At 44.9% G+C, this 21,737-nt stretch overlaps 2 protein-coding genes across 5 annotated transcripts in view; one reads left to right on the top strand and one right to left on the bottom strand.

Annotated features, from left to right (window-relative positions):
- Window positions 1-21,737, top strand: part of CMSS1 (cms1 ribosomal small subunit homolog) — a 338,805-nt gene that overhangs the window by 115,153 nt on the left and 201,915 nt on the right. Inside the window, exon 1 of one of the 2 annotated variants that reach the window (XM_040423293.1) lies at window positions 526-577. The exons of the other annotated variant lie outside the window; for it this stretch is intronic. Within the exon in view, the coding sequence (XP_040279227.1) occupies window positions 541-577 (37 nt within the window). The 5' untranslated portion in view covers window positions 526-540. Of the gene's footprint in view, window positions 1-525; window positions 578-21,737 lie in introns of those variants that run through there. 2 annotated transcript variants of the gene reach the window in all.
- Window positions 1-21,737, bottom strand: part of LOC120994610 (filamin A-interacting protein 1-like) — a 195,612-nt gene that overhangs the window by 10,180 nt on the left and 163,695 nt on the right. The gene's annotated exons all lie outside the window — the stretch shown is intronic.

Here is a 21,737-nt window from a genome sequence, read left to right as displayed (position 1 = left end):
CGGCAAGAAAAGAATATGTAGTATCTAGCAGATGTTCAGATTTAGATCATGGCCAATGTACGTTAAATAAACCCAGTTGAATCCCATTTCCAAATGTAACCCCTTGAAAGGTGGACCTTTTCTCCTGTTAACAAGTGGCTTGGGACTTTGGTGGGCTTCTAGCTGTTAAAACATACGGAATGAGTTATGACAAGCCAGCAGAGCTCTATTAGTGTAATGTCAACCTGGATCTACAAGTTTTGCTTTTCCCTTTTTACACACTTAGATTTCATATGCCGAAACCGTTCCAAAACAAATTCTAAAGTGGATGTCTTTTAGTTGGACACTCTCCTTTTATGTGTTTGCTTAAAACATTTTATACACTCCGGTATAACTTATAAAGCACAAGCAGATGTCTCCAGAGCCCCACAGCATGTTAAATAAAGGATTAGGTCTGTTCAGAAAAATACTTCAAGTTGAGAAATGTTAGCGAACGTTACGTACAATTAGTGGATTAGTTTGGTGCGCCGCGAACCAGTGCCGAGGAGATTTTAGGACAATATGGTCTGTGTTCCTCTACGCGGCTCTTCTCCTTCAGGTAAGTCAGTAATGTGAGACTACCATTTTATGGCACCATGGTTGTGCATATTGGCTTTCCATGTGACAGTGCCCCCATCACAGTTACACCCTTAGATTTGAATGAATACCGTTTTTTGTCCCCAAATCTTTGGATTGAAGTTGAACTCTTGCCTCAGACTGCCAGAAGAGAAGTGTGATATACTTGACGTTCCTATATATGTGCACTTCATATAGTGAAAGGTAATATATAGCAGTACCTAAATCAAATAGCCCTGAAATAATAAACCTGTGCCTGTCACATAGCAAGTGCCATGGAATAAGATAGCAGCAATTTATTCTCACAGCTAGAGACCAGGAATACAAATCAATTTGTATAATCATAGTGTGACGTGGTGTTTTTTTTGTTTTGTACCCTTGGTGCTTTTACACAATATATACATACGTATTTCAGGAGTTAGAAATGTTGTTTCCAGTCTTGTCAAAAAAGAAGAAGAAACCAGGAACTCCGGAATCGGTGCTCCCTTAAAGTGCAGGACAATCTAGATGTAAGGTTGGCTAATTTTTTAAAGTTGTCTGAAGCAACGCGTTTTGGGGCTATGTAGTTTTATGTTGTCATTGCCTGATGAAGAGGAGTAGTACAGCTCCGAAACGCGTTGCTCAGACAACTGTAAAGGAATATCTAGACTTACATCCAGATTGTACTGCACTTTAAGGTGGCGCTGCTTCAGGAGTTTCCAGCTTTTTATGTTTTGTTGTGTGTGTATCGGTGGGAACCGTCTGCTGCACCTTGCTAGCGCCTTTTCACTGCTTTACAGGGTGTTGTGCTCGCGCACAACAGTTCCAGGTAAGAGGTTCACTACCTGGACTTCCTTCTGTGTATTGTCATGCTCCCTATGGTGCTCTCTCCTTTTTTCCTTCAATGTCATAAAACAGAAGTGACAAAGGTTCATTATACTGCCATAGCTGTGTAATTAAAGGGGGTCCCCGTGTTATCAATATCAGATCGGTGGGAGTCTGACACCAGGCACCCCCACTGATCAACTGTTTCAGGTTCCGCACCACTGGAAGCTTTATAGAATACAGAACTGCCATAAACTACACAGTGTACCCAGTTGGTGGGAGTGCTGCAGCGCGGGGACCTAATGGGTAAGGAGAGGGAGCCCAAACCTCCCATATGCCGCGTTCAGCGCTGACCGAGGCATATGAGGGGTTAATCCACCAGCATCGGTGATAACAGCCGGATCCGTGCTGTTGATTGCTGGACTGCTCATGGGGGGAGGAAGGACCGCAGGACAAGAATGCTCGTCCTGGGGCGCAAAGTACCGGCCATTTAGGACGAGCATTCTCGTCCTGGGTCCTTAAGGTGTTAAAAAAAAAAAAAAAATACAAATTTACCTCCCTTGCTCCGGACAGTGCTGCCAGTCTGCAGATCCAGGACTCACTGCTCCATGATCTTCCAGCCTCCACTGCACTGTGACTTACGTTGCACAGCTTCAGGGCATAGTACGCGCCTACATGCACTTCGTCCTGATGCTGTCAGGACAGAGTGCAGAGCGGGGCCGGGGCCCGGAATAAGATCAGGGAGGTTGAGTACAGCCACACAGCGCTTCCCTCACTGCTCCCCGTGGCTCCTGCATGCTAATGACCGTTTCCATACTGGAAACGGTCATTAGTATTCAGACTATAAGATGCACTGCCACTTTTCCCTCAATTTTTTGGGGAAAAACTGTACGTCTTATAGAAAAATACGGTAGTCCTGCATTTTTCACACTGGCTACTGGGCCTAATAGGTCATGATTTCCTGTTCTATACTTTTCAGCAGCTATTATAATTATCATCACAGGCAGAATTACAGTCACAAGTATTAACTCTAGATAACACAGGATCCACCATTCACAATAGGTGATTATCATAGCTTAGGGGATTGGTGGAGGTGAGTAATGCTCCATTGTAGGGGTGGGCGATATAGACGATATGCGGTATAATCAATATAAATTTGGCCATCGATAGAGATTTCGTTTATATCGCCATATCGCAGTAGAACATGGCATGCTCTCGGCACGCACCATGTTCTCCTGAGCCTACACAGTGGAGAAGGACGGAGTTCCTCCCTACCCACTGTGTGTGGCTGCCGCTGACCACCAATGAGAACAGACTAGGAGGAGGAGGAGGGGAGAGACTGTGGCCACTGCGCCACCAATGAATATAGTTAATATGCCTGAATACAAACGTAGCCTGCATGTGCCGGCCATATCCCATACCTGGCCTCTATTACTGCGCACCATGATCCGCCGCAAATAACCCCTGGGGCCAGGTATGGGATATGGCCGGCACATGCAGGCTACGTTTGTATTCAGGCATATTAACTATATTCATTGGTGGCGCAGTGGTTACAGCCCCCCTCTTCTAAGTATTATATTAATTGCGCCCCCCCCCCCCCACACACACACGATTAAGGCTGGATTCACACGTTCGTGGAACACGGTCCGTGTGATACCTGCCTGGATTTCTTCTGAGTGCAGGAGCGCACGGCGTCATTGGTTGCTATGATGCTGTGCGCTTCCTGCTGCCGCCGCAGTACAGTAATACACTGGTATGATCTATACCAGTGTATTACCGTACTGCGGCGGCAGCAGGAAGCGCACGGCGTCATAGCAACCAATGACGCCGTGCGCTCCTGCACTCAGAAGAAATCCAGGCCGGTATCACACGGAACGTGTTCCACGGGCGTGTGAATCCAGCCTAAATCATTGGCGGCAGTGGCCCCAGGGTGGCAGCTTCTGATCGGAGCCCCAGCAGTGTAATCCTGGGGCTCCGATCGGTTACCATGGCAGTCAGGACACTACCGAAGCCCTGGCTGCCATAGACGGCTCCCTGCTGCTGTGTGCACTATGCACAGGGCAGCAGGGAGAGTGTGAAGTCCTATTCACCCTAATAGAGGGTGAATAGGACAAGGGTTCTAGCCCCTAAGGAGGCTAATAGTTATTAAATAAAAAGTAAAAAAAAAAAAAAAGTTTAACCCCTCCGAAATATAGAATATATTGCGATATATATCGCACATGCTTAAAATTATATCGCAATATAGATTTTAGGCCATATCGCCCACCCCTACTCCATTGTTATTTTTAACCCATTTTGACTTTTTTTTTTTTTTTTTTAAGGGGTTGTCCACCTTCAAGGCCTTTCAGCATATATACTGTGGAGTTTCGCTCTGGTAGATAGGATAAGCAGATGCAGTATAGAGGCAAAAGACAAGTTCTTATTGCAAAACTTCAGTGTTTATTCACACTTGAGGCATATGCATAAAACAATGCGTTACTTTGCAGTCTTGGTGTTTACTTCACACACAATGGAAAGTACATCTTGGTGTTACTTCACACAAATTGGAAAGTTCATAAGGGACAAGTCACCTTGATGTCATTTCTGCCCCCAGCAGTCCACGGCAGGCTTTAGGGGGCCTGTTTTCTCGGCCCATAGGTCTCAGCCCTCCAACCTGGCACCAAGCCCCAGATCCCAACACAGAGACCTTGGTGCTGAGCCCAGCTGCCTATTTAAGGACAGCCAGGTGCTGCCAAAAACCCGGACCGGCAATTAAAATCCAGACCCCACCTGGCTGCAGATCAACCCAGCAGGAGGAAAATACCTGTTTTTCCAGACCATTCCCCTCAGTGTCACAATACCTACTCCCCGCCACTGGTTTTGTCTCCCCCGCTGCTGCTACCATGCTTCTGACCCACTGGTAAACTTCCTGTTTGAAGAGGAATAAGTGTCCATTACAGCCAGTGACTGTCAGCGCTGCCGACAGTGATTGGCTGCAGCAGCTATGTGACCCCTGTCGAACAGATTATTTTTTTTTCCAGTGGGTGGTGGCACCAGAGGACCGAAGGAGCTGGAACCCCGAGGCAACACGGTTGAAAGTCCCCTGAAAGTAAACGACCCCAGTAAAGATAATCTCCCTTTTAAAAGGATATGTCCACCTTCTTACATTATAATGCACCCTCTACTGTAAATGACAGGACTATCAGCAGAGGAGTACTGTGGCCTGAGGTGGCAGGCAGAGTGCGCAGAAATCTGACTTTGCCTCGGCTGCCGCAGAACCTCATTTTGAAGAAAACGGTGCTGATATTTAGCATCCTGATTTTTTTTCATAAAGATCTGCAGCAACTAAGGTATGTATTTCTATGTTCTTCAGCAGCCGGGAGATAGCACTGTATACTATGCGCTGCAGCTGCTGGATAACCTCTTTGTAAAGAACTGGGGTATGCGTCTAATGGAAGCATTTCCTATAGATCATTTATTTCATTAGCTAGTCAATAGCACAAGTGGTCATGTCATATGGACATCGGCCGTTTTTTTCCATTCACACCTTCTGGATGTCTATTTATGGATACCTTGAGGAGCATTCGAGAACCTAAAATGGGAAATTACAGAACACATTGCTAGTGCATGATGTCAGGCATAAAATGCGACGCTTTCTGCCAGGATGTAGAACTTGTAAATATAGACGCTCCTAGTCATTGTTTCCTTGCCTAATTGCGGGACTTGCAGGTTTTGGTCTGCAGCAAGTAAATGATGATGATGATGATGGTGGTCCTCTAATGGCATCTGCTCATGGAAACCTATCACACTATATCACATCGGGATACATTCTACATGCAATTCATTTCTTCATTACTTTGTGTTTTTAGATTTTAGATTCCTTTTTAAAAAAAAAAAAAAAAGGTGTCCTCCTCGGTCTCTGAAGAAACTCATTTCTCTTAGGACTCATGCAAACGAACATATTTTCTTTCCGTGTTCGTTCCGTTTTTTTTTGCGGACTGTATGCGAAACCATTCTGCAAAAAAATAGAACATGTCCTATTATTGTCCGCTTTACGATAGTACTGTTCTATATGGCCAGTTGTTCCGTTCCGCAAAATATGGAATGCACGCGGACTTATTTTTTGCGAATCCGTTTTTTGAGGACCGCAAAATACATACGTTCGTGTGCATGAGCCCTTATATTTAATAAAAAAAATTTATGTAAGGATATTTACATGAGCCGTCATGAACTCCATTGAAAGTCACTGGGGACGGATCCGTTTTCTATTGTGTCAGGATAAACAGATCCGTCCCCATTGACTTACATTGTGTGCCAGGATGGATCCATCTCGCTCCGCATCCCAGGACGGACAGAAAAACGCTGCAGGCAGCGCCTCCAGAGCGGAATGAAGGCTGAACGGAGGCAAACTGATGCATTCTGAACGAATCCTTTTCCATTCAGAATGCATTAGGGCAAAACTGATCCGTTGAGAGCCCATGACTGATCTCATAAACGGAAGGCCAAAACGAGTGTGAAAAGTGTGAAAGTAGCCGTATCCCCTCACTCACATAAAACTGTACATATTGTGTATTAAAACGACCGACACAAAATGCATTTTAATAATTTATTTTGGTGTCCGTTTGCATATTTATTGAATAAGGAGTTATAGTTTTATTTTTATTTTTTTTATACAGTTTGCCCCAAATAAAACTAAAAAAAGAAAAAATATATATATTAAAAAGCCCTACAGTACATGTCAGTTTCAAAAACTATTTTGGTAGTCTAACAAATAGTTACCATTAAACCACCACATGCGCTAAATCACCAAAAAGTGTCTGGTCATTAAGGCCTTTTCTGGCCTGATCATTAAAGGGTTAACCAACGAGCGCTTTCCCTGCTAGTAATAAAGGTGGTTACTGTCACACAGATGATGTAAGGAGGCTGTAATAACCAATGAGTGCCGTCCTCTGCAGAGAAGGAAAGCGCTCGTTATGAATAGGAGACCGGATGTATGAAGGAAATGTCGCCACTTAAATCCCTATTACACTGCATCATTTTCGGGCCAATTACTGGGAACAACTGTTCATAGGAACGGTCGTTCCTGATAACTGGCCTGCAGAATTACAGTTACAGATAATACCTTTATATAGATAACCCAGGATCCACATATCACCATAGTTGATATCGCAGCTTGTCTATTCCCCCTCCCTGCACAATGACCCCTGCACAGGTCACAGAGCATGCCTAGAAAAGTCTCCTCCAGTCTATTGTGTCTATGGCCCATGTAGCTGCTGTAAAGTATCTCTCTAAATGCTATTAAGAGCAGCTCGGGCAAGATGCTCTCCCCCCCATAATCATGTTCTGGAAATAGAATTAACAAAAATCTCAGTCAGAAAATAAAAACTTATTAGAAAAATAAAAGAATATGTGTCACTATCTGATTCGAAGTGGCAGGAAAAATGATAGGTGGTACGTTCCCTTTAAAGGAAATCTGTCACCAGATACCTGCAAATGAAGCCAACTCACTCTGTAAATGTGCGCTTGCCCGCTTAATGCAAAGGACTTTGTCCCATCCTGATGGGTGGCCCCTATTCTGAGAAAAAAAGAATATTGTATGCAAATGAGCCTCATGGTGCAACAAGGGCATTGTTATTGCACCCAAAGCACCGCTCACTTTCTTTGCCAGCTGCAACATCCCCCCCCCCCTCGAGCCCTGCTCTGAGTGACTTGGCCAGACAGTGTAGAACTCTTGCATTCATTACTGTGATCGGCGCACGCGCGGTACAGTGTCCATCTTTTTGGTGGGCTTCAGTACTGTACTTGCGCCGATCTTCAGGGCCAAGCACAATTATGTCTACACTGCCTCGCCCTGTCACTCAGAGCTGGCACAGAAAGTCAGCGAAGCTTCGGTGCAACGGCAGCACCCTTGTAGCTCATTTACATGTAATAAAAAACTCTTGTTTCTCAGAATTTGGGTGGCACAAAGTCAACTGCATTCAGAGGGTAAGCGCGCATCTGCTTTATGTCCTTTAAGCCAATGAAATCCCTCAGGATCTGTTACACTGTTGTAATCCTCATTAGCAGAAGCCAATGTGAACAGAGTCTTACTGATGTGTTATTTTTTATTTTTATTAATTAATTATTTTTTTGCAGAAAATTGTCTACATTGAGTATAGCCGTAGGAAATATTAGATATTAGGTTTCAGCCTTTAGGTGTAAACAAGAATGTACTTATTAATTCACAGCAAGCAGAGGTCTTGAAAATGGTGAGTGAAGGAAACACAGAGCATATAGTGTTAAAGGGGTATTCCGGTTATAACAAGTTAACCCCTTAGCCACATGATAGGGGTTAACGATCACATTGCTGAGGGTTCTACTTACGGGAGCCCCATAGAAATGAACGGAAAGGCGGCTGCTTCGTCCATTTCAAGGAGGCTCCACAGGGTACAGGGCCCCTGTTCTTGTGAACGGTGGGACCCCCACCAATCTAATAGTTATCCCCCTATCCTGGGAAAAGGGATAACTTGTGGAATACCCGTTTAAGCTGCTACTTAGAACACCGAAAGTACTATATAGAGACAAGTATAATTAAAGGGGTTTTCTGGTTATTTCAGAAAAACGGGCAGACGAATAGACTCCAGAATATTAGTTTCAGCGCCAGTCCTATTCTCACGTGTGTCATAGCCCGCTCCCGGTGCTGACATGGGCTTTAACCTAAGTCTTCCTAAAACGGTTGTGAGTGGAGGTGAGATTATTTCCTTTATATCCTGAGAACGTCTCCTCATCACAATGGGAAATCGAGGTTTAGCGCTGATAAGTCGTCTGTGGCCCCGGGTTCTCATTCTGTGCCACACTTGATAAAATTGGAATATAATTGCAGCACTTAAGGGCACTTTAATTTCCCCGTCCCTGGCTAATGCTATTAAGGCTTAAGTTGTTTTTCTAACTTAAGGAAATATGCTTGAGAATTGTATCTTAATCGGGAAAATTAATAGCTTCCTACTGGACGGACAACTTTTCAGTCTTATCCACCCCTGATTAATATGTTTTCTTAACATAGTCCTGCACAAAAAAAAAAAAGTCTCCATTTTACGTGTCCGATTCGTGCGTATCCTGCATTTGTTAGGTTTTGAAATGTGAAGCTGCAGCTCGTAGATTTGATAATTTCAGGAGCCACCTTTTCAACCGTAATTGAAATATCACAATCATGAGGAGCCGGGACCATAGTACAAGGAAGGGTGGCGGCTGTGATTTTCCTATATAGATTTTTACAGGGGTTCTCTTTTGGTGCCTTGACACTTAGGGCTGATTTACATGAACATGCTCTGCCCAGGAAGACCCACCAAGTCTCCTCTGAACGGAAACGAACTGCATTATAGTGATTTATGATACAGTTCGTTCCTACATGATTGCAGGTCACCATGTGAGTACAGTAGAATAGCCCCACAATCAGATAGGAACTCGCTGTACCGTAAATCACTATAACACAGTCAGTTGTAGGTTAGGGAAGCCGCGGTCGGTCCGGGAGATGCAGCTGACACATGGCTGGTGCTTCCTGGGCCAAGCACAGTCGTGTGAATCAGCCCTTGTAGTATGTTAGCAGTTTCCTTATGTACTTCTAGAACTAGAATTCCTCTTCTAATGGAAGAGAGAGCAGCTGCGAGAAATGAAAAGTCTGCGCCGCTGTTCTCCTGGGATTTGATGTTCACAGAGTCTGCAATATCCACATCTCTTCTCTGCAGTCAGGACTCTTTTACACAGGCCGATAATTTGCAGAATGGGCATTCATAATAATGCTCGGATTTTGGGGTACTATCTCTCCTTGGGGAGAGAGCGCCTTAATCGGCGCGAGGAGACTTATAGGCCATACATGCTCCTCTGGAATTCTGGGAAGAAGGGATGCAGATGAGCTCTTAAAGGGGCTGCCCGGGTTCAGAGCTGAACCCGGACATACCTCCATTTCCACCCCGGCAGCCCCCCTGACTTGAGCAGTTCATGCTCCGATGCTCTCCTTTGCCCTGCGCTAAATCGCTCAGGGCAAAGGCATTTTGTGGCGATCCGGTGACGTACCGGGGCTCTCCATGGGGCTGCCAGGAAGCCCGGTGACGTCACCGGCACTAATAGGCGGGCTTTAGCATTGCCCTAGCCAGTAAAACGGCTAGGGCAATGCTAAAGCCCGCCCATCAGAGCCGGTGACGTCACCGAACACACTGCCCGGCAGTGTGTTATTGAAAACAAAAGAGATCTTGCCCTGCGCGATTTAGCGCAGGGCAAGGGAGCGCATCGGAGCATGAGATGCTCCGATGCCAACATCAGGGGGGCTGCCTTGGTGAAAATAAGGGTATGTCCGGGTTCAGCTCTGAACCCGGACAACCCCTTTAACAAGCTCTATCTCTAATACCACCAGATGTAAGGCAGCTATCCTATCAGTCAATGTTCTACCCTTTAAATAGGCCATGAGGCATGGCTCATATATTAAATAAGCCAGCGTCTCATCTGCAGACAGGTGTTTCGGGATGATTGCCCCTCTTCCGCACAGAGCAGAGAATACTGGCTTAACTGGGTGAGAGGCCTAAGTCAGGATTTGGGGGGTATGCCCTATAAGTCTCCTTCTTTATTTGTTGGATTTGCTGACTGTCAAAAACAAAATCTGGAGCGCAGATCCTGGGAAAATAGTGAATTCATGCATCATCTACAGATACAAAAATGTCATCTACGCAGCTGCACAGATTTCAGGCCAATACTTGTATCCAGCTCCTATGACTAGTTATGTAAACCTTTATTTCCAAGCAGCTTTTCTGTCACTGATTAGTGCTGGGAACTAGGGACCGAATACGAACACGATTGTTCTATGACCGCTGACAGCGATTTTCTTACATAATGAGTGGACGTGGGTGGCATCACTAAGGATGACTCTTTATTACAAGACCTGTACATGTTCTCATGCCTTAATGGTAAATTATACAGGAGATATTGAAGGTTTTTTTGAGATGAAAAATAAGGTCTGCCTTTTTTTCACCAAAAACAGCGCCTCTCTTGTCCATGGGCTGTATGTGGTAATGCAACTCAACCATGTTCACTGAAATAAGATCGAACTGCAATTCCAGACACAACCTATGGACAGGAGTGGCACTATAATTTTTTAGACATTTGGCCATCTTTAACAGGGTGTGGCAAGATATGCGCTGTTTTTGCGCCCAAATTGTGCCACCATTTTGGCATACAATTCTGTTTGAAAGTAAGCCAACCACTAGTTGGTAGAGAGTCAGAGAAAGTGTCTCTCCCTGGATCACATGTGTGAGTAATATGTTTGGATTTAATTGTTGCCGTTTTCTCCCATTGCTCTTAAGACTTTAAACTTTTGTCACTGATATTTTTGTGCTTTCCAAAAAGTTTAGTTTCTCATGTTGCAGCGGCACGTTGTTCCAATTTTCTGTATTGGCATGGGCTCGAAATAATAAAGCAGATAATACGACGAAGTTCTTCTCTTTGCCAAAGTTCTTTTCACACCCATTCACTACAAGGATCTTACGACAAAGCCTGGGCTCCCCACAGGATTCCTCAGACAGCTTTCGGAGAATTTATTCTCCAGCCTCTGATTCACATTCCCCTAGACAAACATGACGGATGACATTTACATATCTTCGAAGGATGTCACTGGATGGGTGGAAGAGCTGATCTCAAGTTCTAAGCACAATGGGGCACATTTATTAAGACCAATGTTTTAGACGCCGATCTTAATAAGGCCCTGCTCTGCCCGCACCTCTTTATAACTTTGGCGGATCCACCACCGCCTCTAAGGGCTCATGCACACGGCGGTGTGCTGGCCAGGCCTGTGCTGCGGACCTTGAATGGGATCCGCGATCTGCATCTGATGGTCCGAACCGCAAAAAAAGTACTGCATGCACTACATTTTTGCGGTGCGGAGGCACGGACAGAAAACCCACCCTCTGTAGTGCCTCCGTTCCGCACCGCACTGCATCTCCCGGATTGCGGACCGTGCGCATGAGCCCTAAGTATAAGACAGCTTCCTAGCTGTCTTACATTTAGACGATTTTCTACACCTAAAACAGGCATATAACATGGTAAATGAGATGGGGCTGCCGGCATGTCTCCTTCTCCGCTACCCCCACTTTTTTTTAGACCTGGCATAAGTGGGGAGAAGTCGCAGATTGTGGCGCAAATCTAGTAAATGACCCCCAATGACTTTCTATTCAAATGGCCCAAGGAACTTTCTTGCTTATACCACGCGTTAGTAATTCTTGATGAACTATCCTTGGTGAAGGTCCAACGGCCAGCACCTCCGCCGATCAGCTGCTAGCTGGAGCCACGATCACTAGAATGGAGGCTGAGCTGCAGTAACCCGGCACGACCACTTTACAGTGTATGGAGAGGTATGCTTCCAGCTCCATATACTCATTGGGCCTAAATGATCATGCTACGACAGTCTGTGATAACCCCGCGTGCTCCCGGAGGCTGTGCCTAATTTCTGACGAGGCATACACCTAATTTCCATCCTCCTTCTACGCCAGAAAACTGGCATCAAAGAGGATAAACGTGGCAGAGCCACTGGCCCTGTCCTCACCATTACCCCTTTTAGAGAAAGTGGCGACGGCGGTGGAGAAACACCACTTGAACAAAAAAATTTCTGCAAGTGGTGTTGAAAAAGTTGCAAACATGCAGTTTGTGGTTTTTTTCACATCAGAAAATTGCTGAAACAGTATAATAAATTAGGGCTATTGTATTAGTTCCCGTGGCCATGGCTCCTGCTAGCAGCTGATCAAAGGGGGTCTGGGTGTCAGACCCCCTGCTGATCTGATGTTGGTGGCCATCAATATTGATGTCCCCAAAAAAACCTTTATGACGTTAATAATGAAGATTGTCCCAATTTTGGTTATGCTTTAAAAAAGCCAGCTGTAGCCGAGTATTAACAGTAGCTCTGCCTAATATTTAGTTTTCTGTGAATGTACCATCTGCTGGTTTGTGTAAATGTAAGTTTCTCTCCACATTTTTGGAGTGGCAGATCCTTCCTTGTATCATGTAAGAGCTGTGCTCTGAGCCAGGCGGATGTCTTCCATGTGCTGCTCCTGCAGCCGTATCCCCCTCCTCCCTCCTATATTTCCGGGGGTTGTGAACATTTACAGAGGCAACTACAGGAAGGTGAGGGAGATGCCACCTTTTCCCACAGAAATGTCTATCATATCCACAGGATAAAGTATGGATAGCTTTTCATTTTGTTCCATGTGAGTTATGGAAAAAGCCAAGCAAACATGGAGAGAGCCGTGTACGTGTGTGGCCATCTGTCTATGTATTCTCTTTCTGGATGTTGTGGCCAGTAGCCACCTCATCAGGCGCCACAGAGGAGGAGAGACATTGGTGTGGGTCCTACAGGATGTGGTTGAGTTTGAATTGCTTTCCATTGGTTTGCTTTTATCTTTCATTGGGTGGGGGGGGGGGGAGAGTTATTGGGGGTTATGGATGTCCATTTTTTAATGGACAGGATGGAAAACCATACAGCACCATGATTACAAAACGAACCTGATAAATTACCCCTGTAAATAAGACAGAATAAGTCCTCAGAAAGCAGTCGTCACACAAGACATCTTCACCTTCTTAAGGATTTCACATTCGTGAAGTGAAGGAAAGCAGTTTTCTCACTGGAGGTTTATTTTTCTGTGTTTGTGTAATTGTAAGTAATGGAATAAGTGGTTTTACCATTGCAGACTATAGGCTTGAAATGTTCTGTTATGTTAAAGCTCACCAGGACTCGGCTGTGATTGCTGTATGACATCACTAAACAAATGTCTAGTGACATCACTTGGCAAGCAATGGAGAGAGGGGTCAACATGTGAGGTCACAGTCCTGCAGGATTTTCTTTAAGTCTGACTGTCCATGTTGCCAAACTGTTAGTCACTTCCTTAGATACAATATTTATATAGAGCTGGAAATGATAATATTTCATGTTTATGGTCTCTGAGGTTATTACTCTCGTGCAGATTATCTCGTGCCTGAGCTTTTGGTTTGAACAAAATGCTCCTTATATTTCTTCAGAAAAATAACGGGAACGCAGCACAAGAGGAAAAATAGTTTGTTTTTTTAGATAGAAAATTAACAACTTAACTAATATGACGCTGCCATGGGTTTTGAGACAACCTTTGTCGCCGTAATATTCTGAAGGTACGGGTTAGACCACATTGCAGTGGCGCCTTTAAAGGGTTTGTGTGACCTGCAGGTCCTTTTAAACTGGACCACAAGACCCCTGTTTTTGTGATAGGTGGGGTTTCCGAGGACAGACCCCATCAACCAGATACTTGTCCCCATTCTGTGTATAGAGAGTGAGTTGCTATCTTGGCAGTTGGCACAACGCCTTTAATGCACAGATATGTACAGAGGTTTATCCTAAGGTTAGGCCATCAATTTGTGATCGGTGGAACCACGAGATCAGCGGAACTAGGGGGCACACTCGAATACAGCAGTATCCACACAGTAGCAACTTTGTCACACAGTCAATTGAATGCAGTACCAATGATCTAACCCCCATATAGCTAGTATCCTAATGATAGGCTATCAGTGTAAGGTCTCATACACGCAACCGTATTTTTGGTCCGCATCCGATCTGCATTTTTTGAGCAGATACAGATCCATTCATTTCTGTGGGGCTGCAAAGACGGTTTGCAGACCACAAAACAGACAAGGTGGAGGGCATGAGGCTTAAAGAGGACCTGTCACCTCCCCGGACATGCCTGTTTTAATAGTTTCATGCATTTTCCATGTGATAACAATTCTGGAACCTCTATTCCAGGGGTGTCAAACTCAAATTCATCGGGGGCCGCATCAGCAGTTTGGTCACCCTCAAAGGGCCGGAAAACGTACAGTTACTTGGCTTGGCCCTTGGGAATCGGACGCCACTTCCACACTTTGGCTGGGGGCTCGGTGGAGCTGATGAGGTGTTTTATCCTAATGAGAAAGATTTCATAAGTATTTGGAGAAGGTGCAGAGGGATAGCAGAGCAGGGAGAGGCTGGTGCTGCTACTAGGGGGTCATACCATGGGGGAGTAATAAAGCCCACCATAATGCCCCCCCAGTAGTAATAATTCTCCTTATAATGTGACAGTGCAAAAAAATACCCCCTTGTAATGCCCCCATTTGAGCTAATGTCCTCATAGTGCCCCCATAATGTGCCAGTATAAAATACCCCTCCTTAGTGTCCCCCGTAGATGACCCCATAGTACTCCTCTCCCCCCTTCCCCATAGTACCCACCATGTGTCCCAGTATAAAATTGTACTGTACAGAGAGCCCATATAAAATACCCCTTCTTTGTGGCCTCAGTAGATGCCCCTATAGTGCCCCCAATCATGTGCCAGTATTAACAGCCCCCCCCCCCGTGCCAGTAATAATAGCCCCCTATGCTAGTAATAGCAGCCCCCCTGTGCCAGTAATAACAGCCCCCAGTAATAAGAGCCCCTCTGTGCAAGTAATAACAGCCCCCGCCAGTAATAACAGCCCCCGCCAGTAATAACAGCCCCCACCAGTAATAACAGCCCCCCCCTTTGCCAGTAATAACAAACAGCCCCCCCTTTGCCAGTAAAAGTATTGTACATAATAAAAAAAACAAAAAAAAACACATACTTACCTCCATGTCAGTGATGCGATGCAGGCCTCTTCTGGCCTGTGTCCCACGCTGTATGGCTCAGGCAGCGCGATGACGTCATTGCGCCGCCTGCGCCGGCCTCTGATAGGCTGCAGGCACTAGGCCGGCAGCCTATCAGAGGAAGGGAAAGGGACACGCCTCTCCCTCCCCTACCGCAGCACAGGCAGGCATCTGTATCGCTGTCCTGAGGACGGCGATACAGATGACTGGAGATGAGCGCTTCCACAATGGAAGCGCTCATCTCCCTGTACCCAGCCGCCGCCGCCAGCTCGCTCGCTGCGCGGGCCACATGACGGGGTCTGGCGGGCCGGAACCGGCCCGCGGGCCTTGTGTTTGACACCCGTGCTCTATTCTTATGGCTCTATGTTGTGCCATTCCTTTATTATTTCTACTAGACTTTATGCATGAATTGCTAGCAGTCTGCAGTAAGGGTACAAGGGGTGGTAACCAGTTGGGGGGGGGGGGGTGTACCTGCACAGTCTGACTCTATCCAATCAGTGCTACCATTGTCAGACTGTACAAGTACACCCCCAAACTTGTTACCACCCCTCTGTACCCTTACTGCAGACTGCTAGCAATTCATTCAGAACTTTTAGTACAAGTAATAAAGGAATGGCACAACGTAGAGTCCTAAGAATAGAGGCTCCAGAATTGTTATTACATGGAGAATGCATGAAGCTTTTAAAACAGGCATGTCAGGAGCGGGGACAGGTCCCCTTTATTTAAAAGACCTTTCTACTGCAGTCTACTTTAAAGGGTTCTTCCACTCTTTAGATACTGATAACCTGTCCTCCGCATAGGTCATCAATATCTGATTAGAGGGGGTCCAACATCCAACACTAGAGATGAGCGAACTTCTGTTTTAAGTTCGGCGTCTAAAGTTCGGCTTCCGGTTAGCGGAGGATCCCGATATGGATTCCGAATTCCGTTGTGGTCCGTGGTAGCGGAATCAATAATGGTCATTATTGATTCCGCTACCACGGACCACAACGGAATTCGGAATCCATATCGGGATCCTCCGCTAACCGGAAGCCGAACTTTAGACGCCGAACTTAAAACAGAAGTTCGCTCATCTCTGTCCAACACCAATCAGCTGTTTTTGGCAGCTGCTGCCAGTGCTGGAAACAAAAACAGTGAGTAGGCAGCAGGGCCGGTACAAGGCAGGGGCCGAAGGAGCGGGTGCCCTGGGCGCTACCATTTGCGGACAGGAGGGGGGCGCAGGTGAAGTGCCAGCAGCAGTGGCGTCGCCAGGGGGGGGGGCCAGAGGGGGCCACGGCGGCGGCCCCCCCTACATCATGCTGTGCCCCCCCAACTAAAATGACCCCCCCCCCCCCCCCAAGTGAGCAGCCGCCGCCGGGCACAGGGAGATGAGCGCTTCCATTGCGCTCATCTCCATTGTAAACTGTCTGTGCCAGTGGAGGTGCAGGGGAGGGAGAGGCGTGTCCCTTCCCTTTCCTCTGATAGGCTGCAGGCAGGCACCGAAGTGGAGGAGAGGCCCCGCCCCCTAATTACTCCTGTTTACCTTTCTAAAGCTAAAGGACCTTTGATGATGTCATCACAGGTCCTGTAAGGGAACTGCACAGTGTAAAGTGTAGTTCCCAGGTTAGAACAGTGCATCTGCCAGGACCTGTGATGACATCATCTTCAACATCACAGGTCCTGCAGAATCTAGCAAAGGAACTGCACCAAAAATGGTGTAGTTCCTAGGTTTCAAAGGTACATCTGCCAGGACCTGTGATGACATCATCACAGGTCCTTCAACCCCTAACAGCAAGTATTAAAAGTTCACAAGCAGCTCTGTATTGATCCATACAGACTGGAATGGAGAGGTAAGAGGAGGTCCTCCACTTTTCATCATTTACCCCCCCCCCCCTCCATGCCCTGTTTTTACTCATTGCTCACTCATGTATACTACTTCAGACAGTTACCACTACCTCATGTACCTCACAGTGACTATAATGCATAACTGACCACATATTTCTATAAACACTGCATCTACAGTATTATACCTTCTATGTGTCACATCAATACACTGCTCTGTATATATATATATATATATATATATACAGGGAGTGCAGAATTATTAGGCAAGTTGTATTTTTGAGGATTAATTTTATTATTGAACAACAACCATGTTCTCAATGAACCCAAAAAACTCATTAATATCAAAGCTGAATATTTTTGGAAGTAGTTTTTAGTTTGTTTTTAGTTTTAGCTATTTTAGGGGGATATCTGTGTGTGCAGGTGACTATTACTGTGCATAATTATTAGGCAACTTAACAAAAAACAAATATATACCCATTTCAATTATTTATTTTTACCAGTGAAACCAATATAACATCTCAACATTCACAAATATACATTTCTGACATTCAAAAACAAAACAAAAACAAATCAGTGACCAATATAGCCACCTTTCTTTGCAAGGACACTCAAAAGCCTGCCATCCATGGATTCTGTCAGTGTTTTGATCTGTTCACCATCAACATTGCGTGCAGCAGCAACCACAGCCTCCCAGACACTGTTCAGAGAGGTGTACTGTTTTCCCTCCTTGTAAATCTCACATTTGATGATGGACCACAGGTTCTCAATGGGGTTCAGATCAGGTGAACAAGGAGGCCATGTCATTAGATTTTCTTCTTTTATACCCTTTCTTGCCAGCCACGTTGTGGAGTACTTGGACGCGTGTGATGGAGCATTGTCCTGCATGAAAATCATGTTTTTCTTGAAGGATGCAAACTTCTTCCTGTACCACTGCTTGAAGAAGGTGTCTTCCAGAAACTGGCAGTAGGACTGGAAGTTGAGCTTGACTCCATCCTCAACCCAAAAAGGCCCCACAAGCTCATCTTTGATGATACCAGCCCAAACCAGTACTCCACCTCCACCTTGCTGGCGTCTGAGTCGGACTGGAGCTCTCTGCCCTTTACCAATCCAGCCACGGGCCCATCCATCTGGCCCATCAAGACTCACTCTCATTTCATCAGTCCATAAAGCCTTAAAAAAATCAGTCTTGAGATATTTCTTGGCCCAGTCTTGACGTTTCAGCTTGTGTGTCTTGTTCAGTGGTGGTCGTCTTTCAGCCTTTCTTACCTTGGCCATGTCTCTGAGTATTGCACACCTTGTGCTTTTGGGCACTCCAGTGATGTTGCAGCTCTGAAATATGGCCAAACTGGTGGCAAGTGGCATCTTGGCAGCTGCACGCTTGACTTTTCTCAGTTCATGGGCAGTTATTTTACGCCTTGGTTTTTCCACACGCTTCTTGCGACCCTGTTGACTATTTTGAATGAAACGCTTGATTGTTCGATGATCACGCTTCAGAAGCTTTGCAATTTTAAGAGTGCTGCATCCCTCTGCAAGATATCTCACTATTTTTGACTTTTCTGAGCCTGTCAAGTCCTTCTTTTGACCCATTTTGCCAAAGGAAAGGACATTGCCTAATAATTATGCACACCTGATATAGGGTGTTGATGTCATTAGACCACACCCCTTCTCATTACAGAGATGCACATCACCTAATATGCTTAATTGGTAGTAGACTTTCGAGCCTATACAGCTTGGAGTAAGACAACATGCATAAAGAGGATGATGTGGTCAAAATACTAATTTGCCTAATAATTCTGCACGCAGTGTATATATACACACACATACATGCACACACACTGCATATATTACACAGTATTATACATGCAATATGTACAGATATATAGTATATACCGCAGTGCACTGATATGTGAGGTATGAGGTATAATAGATGCTGTGTGTACAGATATCAGTACACTTCTGTATATACTATATATGTGAGGTACGAGGTATAATAGATGCAGTGTGTACAGATATATAGTATATACAGCAGTGTACTGATATGTGAGGTACGAGGTGTCAATACACTGCTGTATTTACTATATACCTGTACACACTGCATCTATTATACCTCGTACCTCACATATTACACTACTGTATATACTGTATACACTGCATATATTATACCCCGTACCTCACATATCAGTACACTGCTGTATATACTATATACCTGTACACACTGCATCTATTATACCCTGTACCTCACATATCAGAACACTAGGGAATATACTATATACCTGTACACACTGCATCTATTATACCGCGTACCTCACATAACTGTACACTGCTGTATATAATATACATCTGCATCTATTATACCTCTTTTGTGTGCCAGGGCTGTTTTGTAATCCCATTCCGGCCCTGATGGCATAAATTATAAAACGCAGCAGCAAGAATAGTTCATGGAACAAAGGGAGGGGCTATAAAAGGGGAATGGGGGCCCAATTTAGATTCCTGCTATGGGGCCTAGTGATTTTTATGTACGCCCCTGGCTGCAGGCACTAGGCCGGCAGCCTATCAGAGGCCGGCGCAATGACGTCATCGTGCCGCCTGAGCCTTACATTACAGCGTGGGACACAGGAAGAGGCTGCATCGCATCGCTGACACTGAGGTAAGTATAAGTGTTTTTCTTTTGTTTTTTTTTACAATAGTGTTACTGGCACATTTGGGGGGCTTATTACAAAACTGGCACATGATGATGGGGGGGACTTTATACTGGCACATGATGATGGGGGGGAACTTTATAGTGTCTGTGACTTTCAAAGTCCCACAGTCCTTTGTTCTATTGCTTTAAGTATATTCTTGTTTTGAAACAACATTGATTCTTTCTTAAAAACAAGGGGGGGGGGGGGGGCAGTTTGCCATCTTCGCCCTGGGCACCAAATGGCCTTGTCCCAGCCCTGGTAGGCAGGATAGGAGCATAAGCGGAAATAAACACACAAAAAAAGTAACAAAACCGCATGTATTACATGATTCTGCCCCAAGATAGGGCACGCTGCTTCTCTTTTCCATGCTCCTTTTTTACACGTGCAAACAAAGCAAGTGCTGCTTCCCATTGAAATGAATGGGAGGCTGTTTTGAGGCAGAAATGCTTCAAAATCAGCACCAAAAACTCTGTGTGAACTGGCCTTAAAGGGCTTCTGTCACCCTACTAAACAGTTTTTTTTTTTTTTTGGTTACTTATAATCCCTATACTGCGATTTATGCATACATACTGCAATTAATCATTTTGGTTCAGCAGATTCTGTTAAAAACGTACTTTTAAAATATGCAAATTACCTTGTTACCAGCAAGTAGGGCGGCTACTTGCTGGTAGCAGCCGCATCCTCCTATCCTAATGACGCCCCCTCCGCATGTTGATTGACAGGGCCAGCGGACGGGATCTTTCTCTGCTGGCCCTGTTTGCATTCAAAATCTGGCGCCTGCGCCGTACCTGTCTTCAGTCGGCGCAGGCGCACTGAGAGGCTGACGCTCGCTCGGCCGCTCCATCCTCAATGCGCCTGCACCGATGACGTCACATCTACACCCGGCGCAGGCGCATTGAGGAAGGAGCGGCCGAGCGAGTGTCCCCCTTCTCAATGCGCCTGCGCCCGGGTGTAGATGTGACGTCATCGACGCAGGCGCATTGAGGATGGAGCGGCCGAGCGAGCGTCCCCCTTCTCAATGCGCCTGCGCCGGGTGTAGATGTGACGTCATTGCCGCAGGCGCATTGAGGATGGAGCCGCCCTACTTGCTGGTAGCAAGCTAATTTGCATATTTTAAAAGTACGTTTTTAACATAATCTGCTGAACCAAAATGATTAATTACATTATGTATGGATAAATCGCAGTATAGGGATTATAAGTAACAAAAAAAAACAAAAAACAGTTTAGTGGGGTGACAGAAGCCCTTTTAGCAGTGATTATTACATATTTTTGTTGGCAAGGACTACTGTTGGTTTCTTTACATATAAAACATCATAGGTTTCACCTATGCAATTGTCATTGAACTGTGTATTACATTACCGGTCAATAATTATATTTGGTTATTCCTTGATATTTTTGGACTCTAATTCCTCTAGTTCATGCAAACATTGCAGCCTGTTACATCCTGACTGGTATTCAACATTTTTCTATTTGATGTGATGTGTTATAACTGGTATCATCTTATTTTTTGTATTTATGTGGTTGTGGTATCAGGGTGTTTTCTGTAGTTAGGGAATACGTTTCCTTGTTTTTGTAGCTGCTATACATTATGGTTTTAATTCTCATGTATTTGTAATATATACAACAAAGCTATACATTTTTAATCCTTTATTGACCGAAATTTAATATATATTTTTTTTTTCGTTTTTTCCCCCAGCCTTCCCAAAGCTATAACTTTTATATATTTTTTTCCATTCACATAGCTATATGAGGGCTTGTTTTATTGTGGGACAAGTTGTATTTTCTAATGGCACAATTTACGGTTGCATACAATGTAGTGGAAAGTGGGAAAATAATCTAAATGGCTGGAATTATAAAGTAAAACACAGTTTTATGGGTTTTTATTTTTATTATATTTTAATAGTACAGATGTTTTCGCACGTGGCGATATCCATGATGTTTATTTTTTTAATTGTTTATGTATTTTTATTTTTATTTTGGGAAAAGGGGGGATTTGAATATATATATAATATATATATATCCATATCCAATATCTAAAGCTTAGTGTGTGTATGTCTGCTAAATGAATCTGCACCATCGCATTTACAATCCCGAAATTTGGCACACCGGTACATCAGGTGTCTGGGAAGGTTTTAGACCGGGTCTCAGCTCTCTAGCACATACTGTTCTTGAGATATTCCCCAAAAATGCAAATATGGCATATCACATGACCTACATTAGC

The sequence above is a fragment of the Bufo bufo genome, chromosome 3 (assembly GCF_905171765.1).
Source record: "Bufo bufo chromosome 3, aBufBuf1.1, whole genome shotgun sequence".
NCBI classification, from domain to species: Eukaryota; Metazoa; Chordata; class Amphibia; order Anura; family Bufonidae; genus Bufo; species Bufo bufo.
This window is presented reverse-complemented; position numbering and strand designations above follow the sequence as displayed.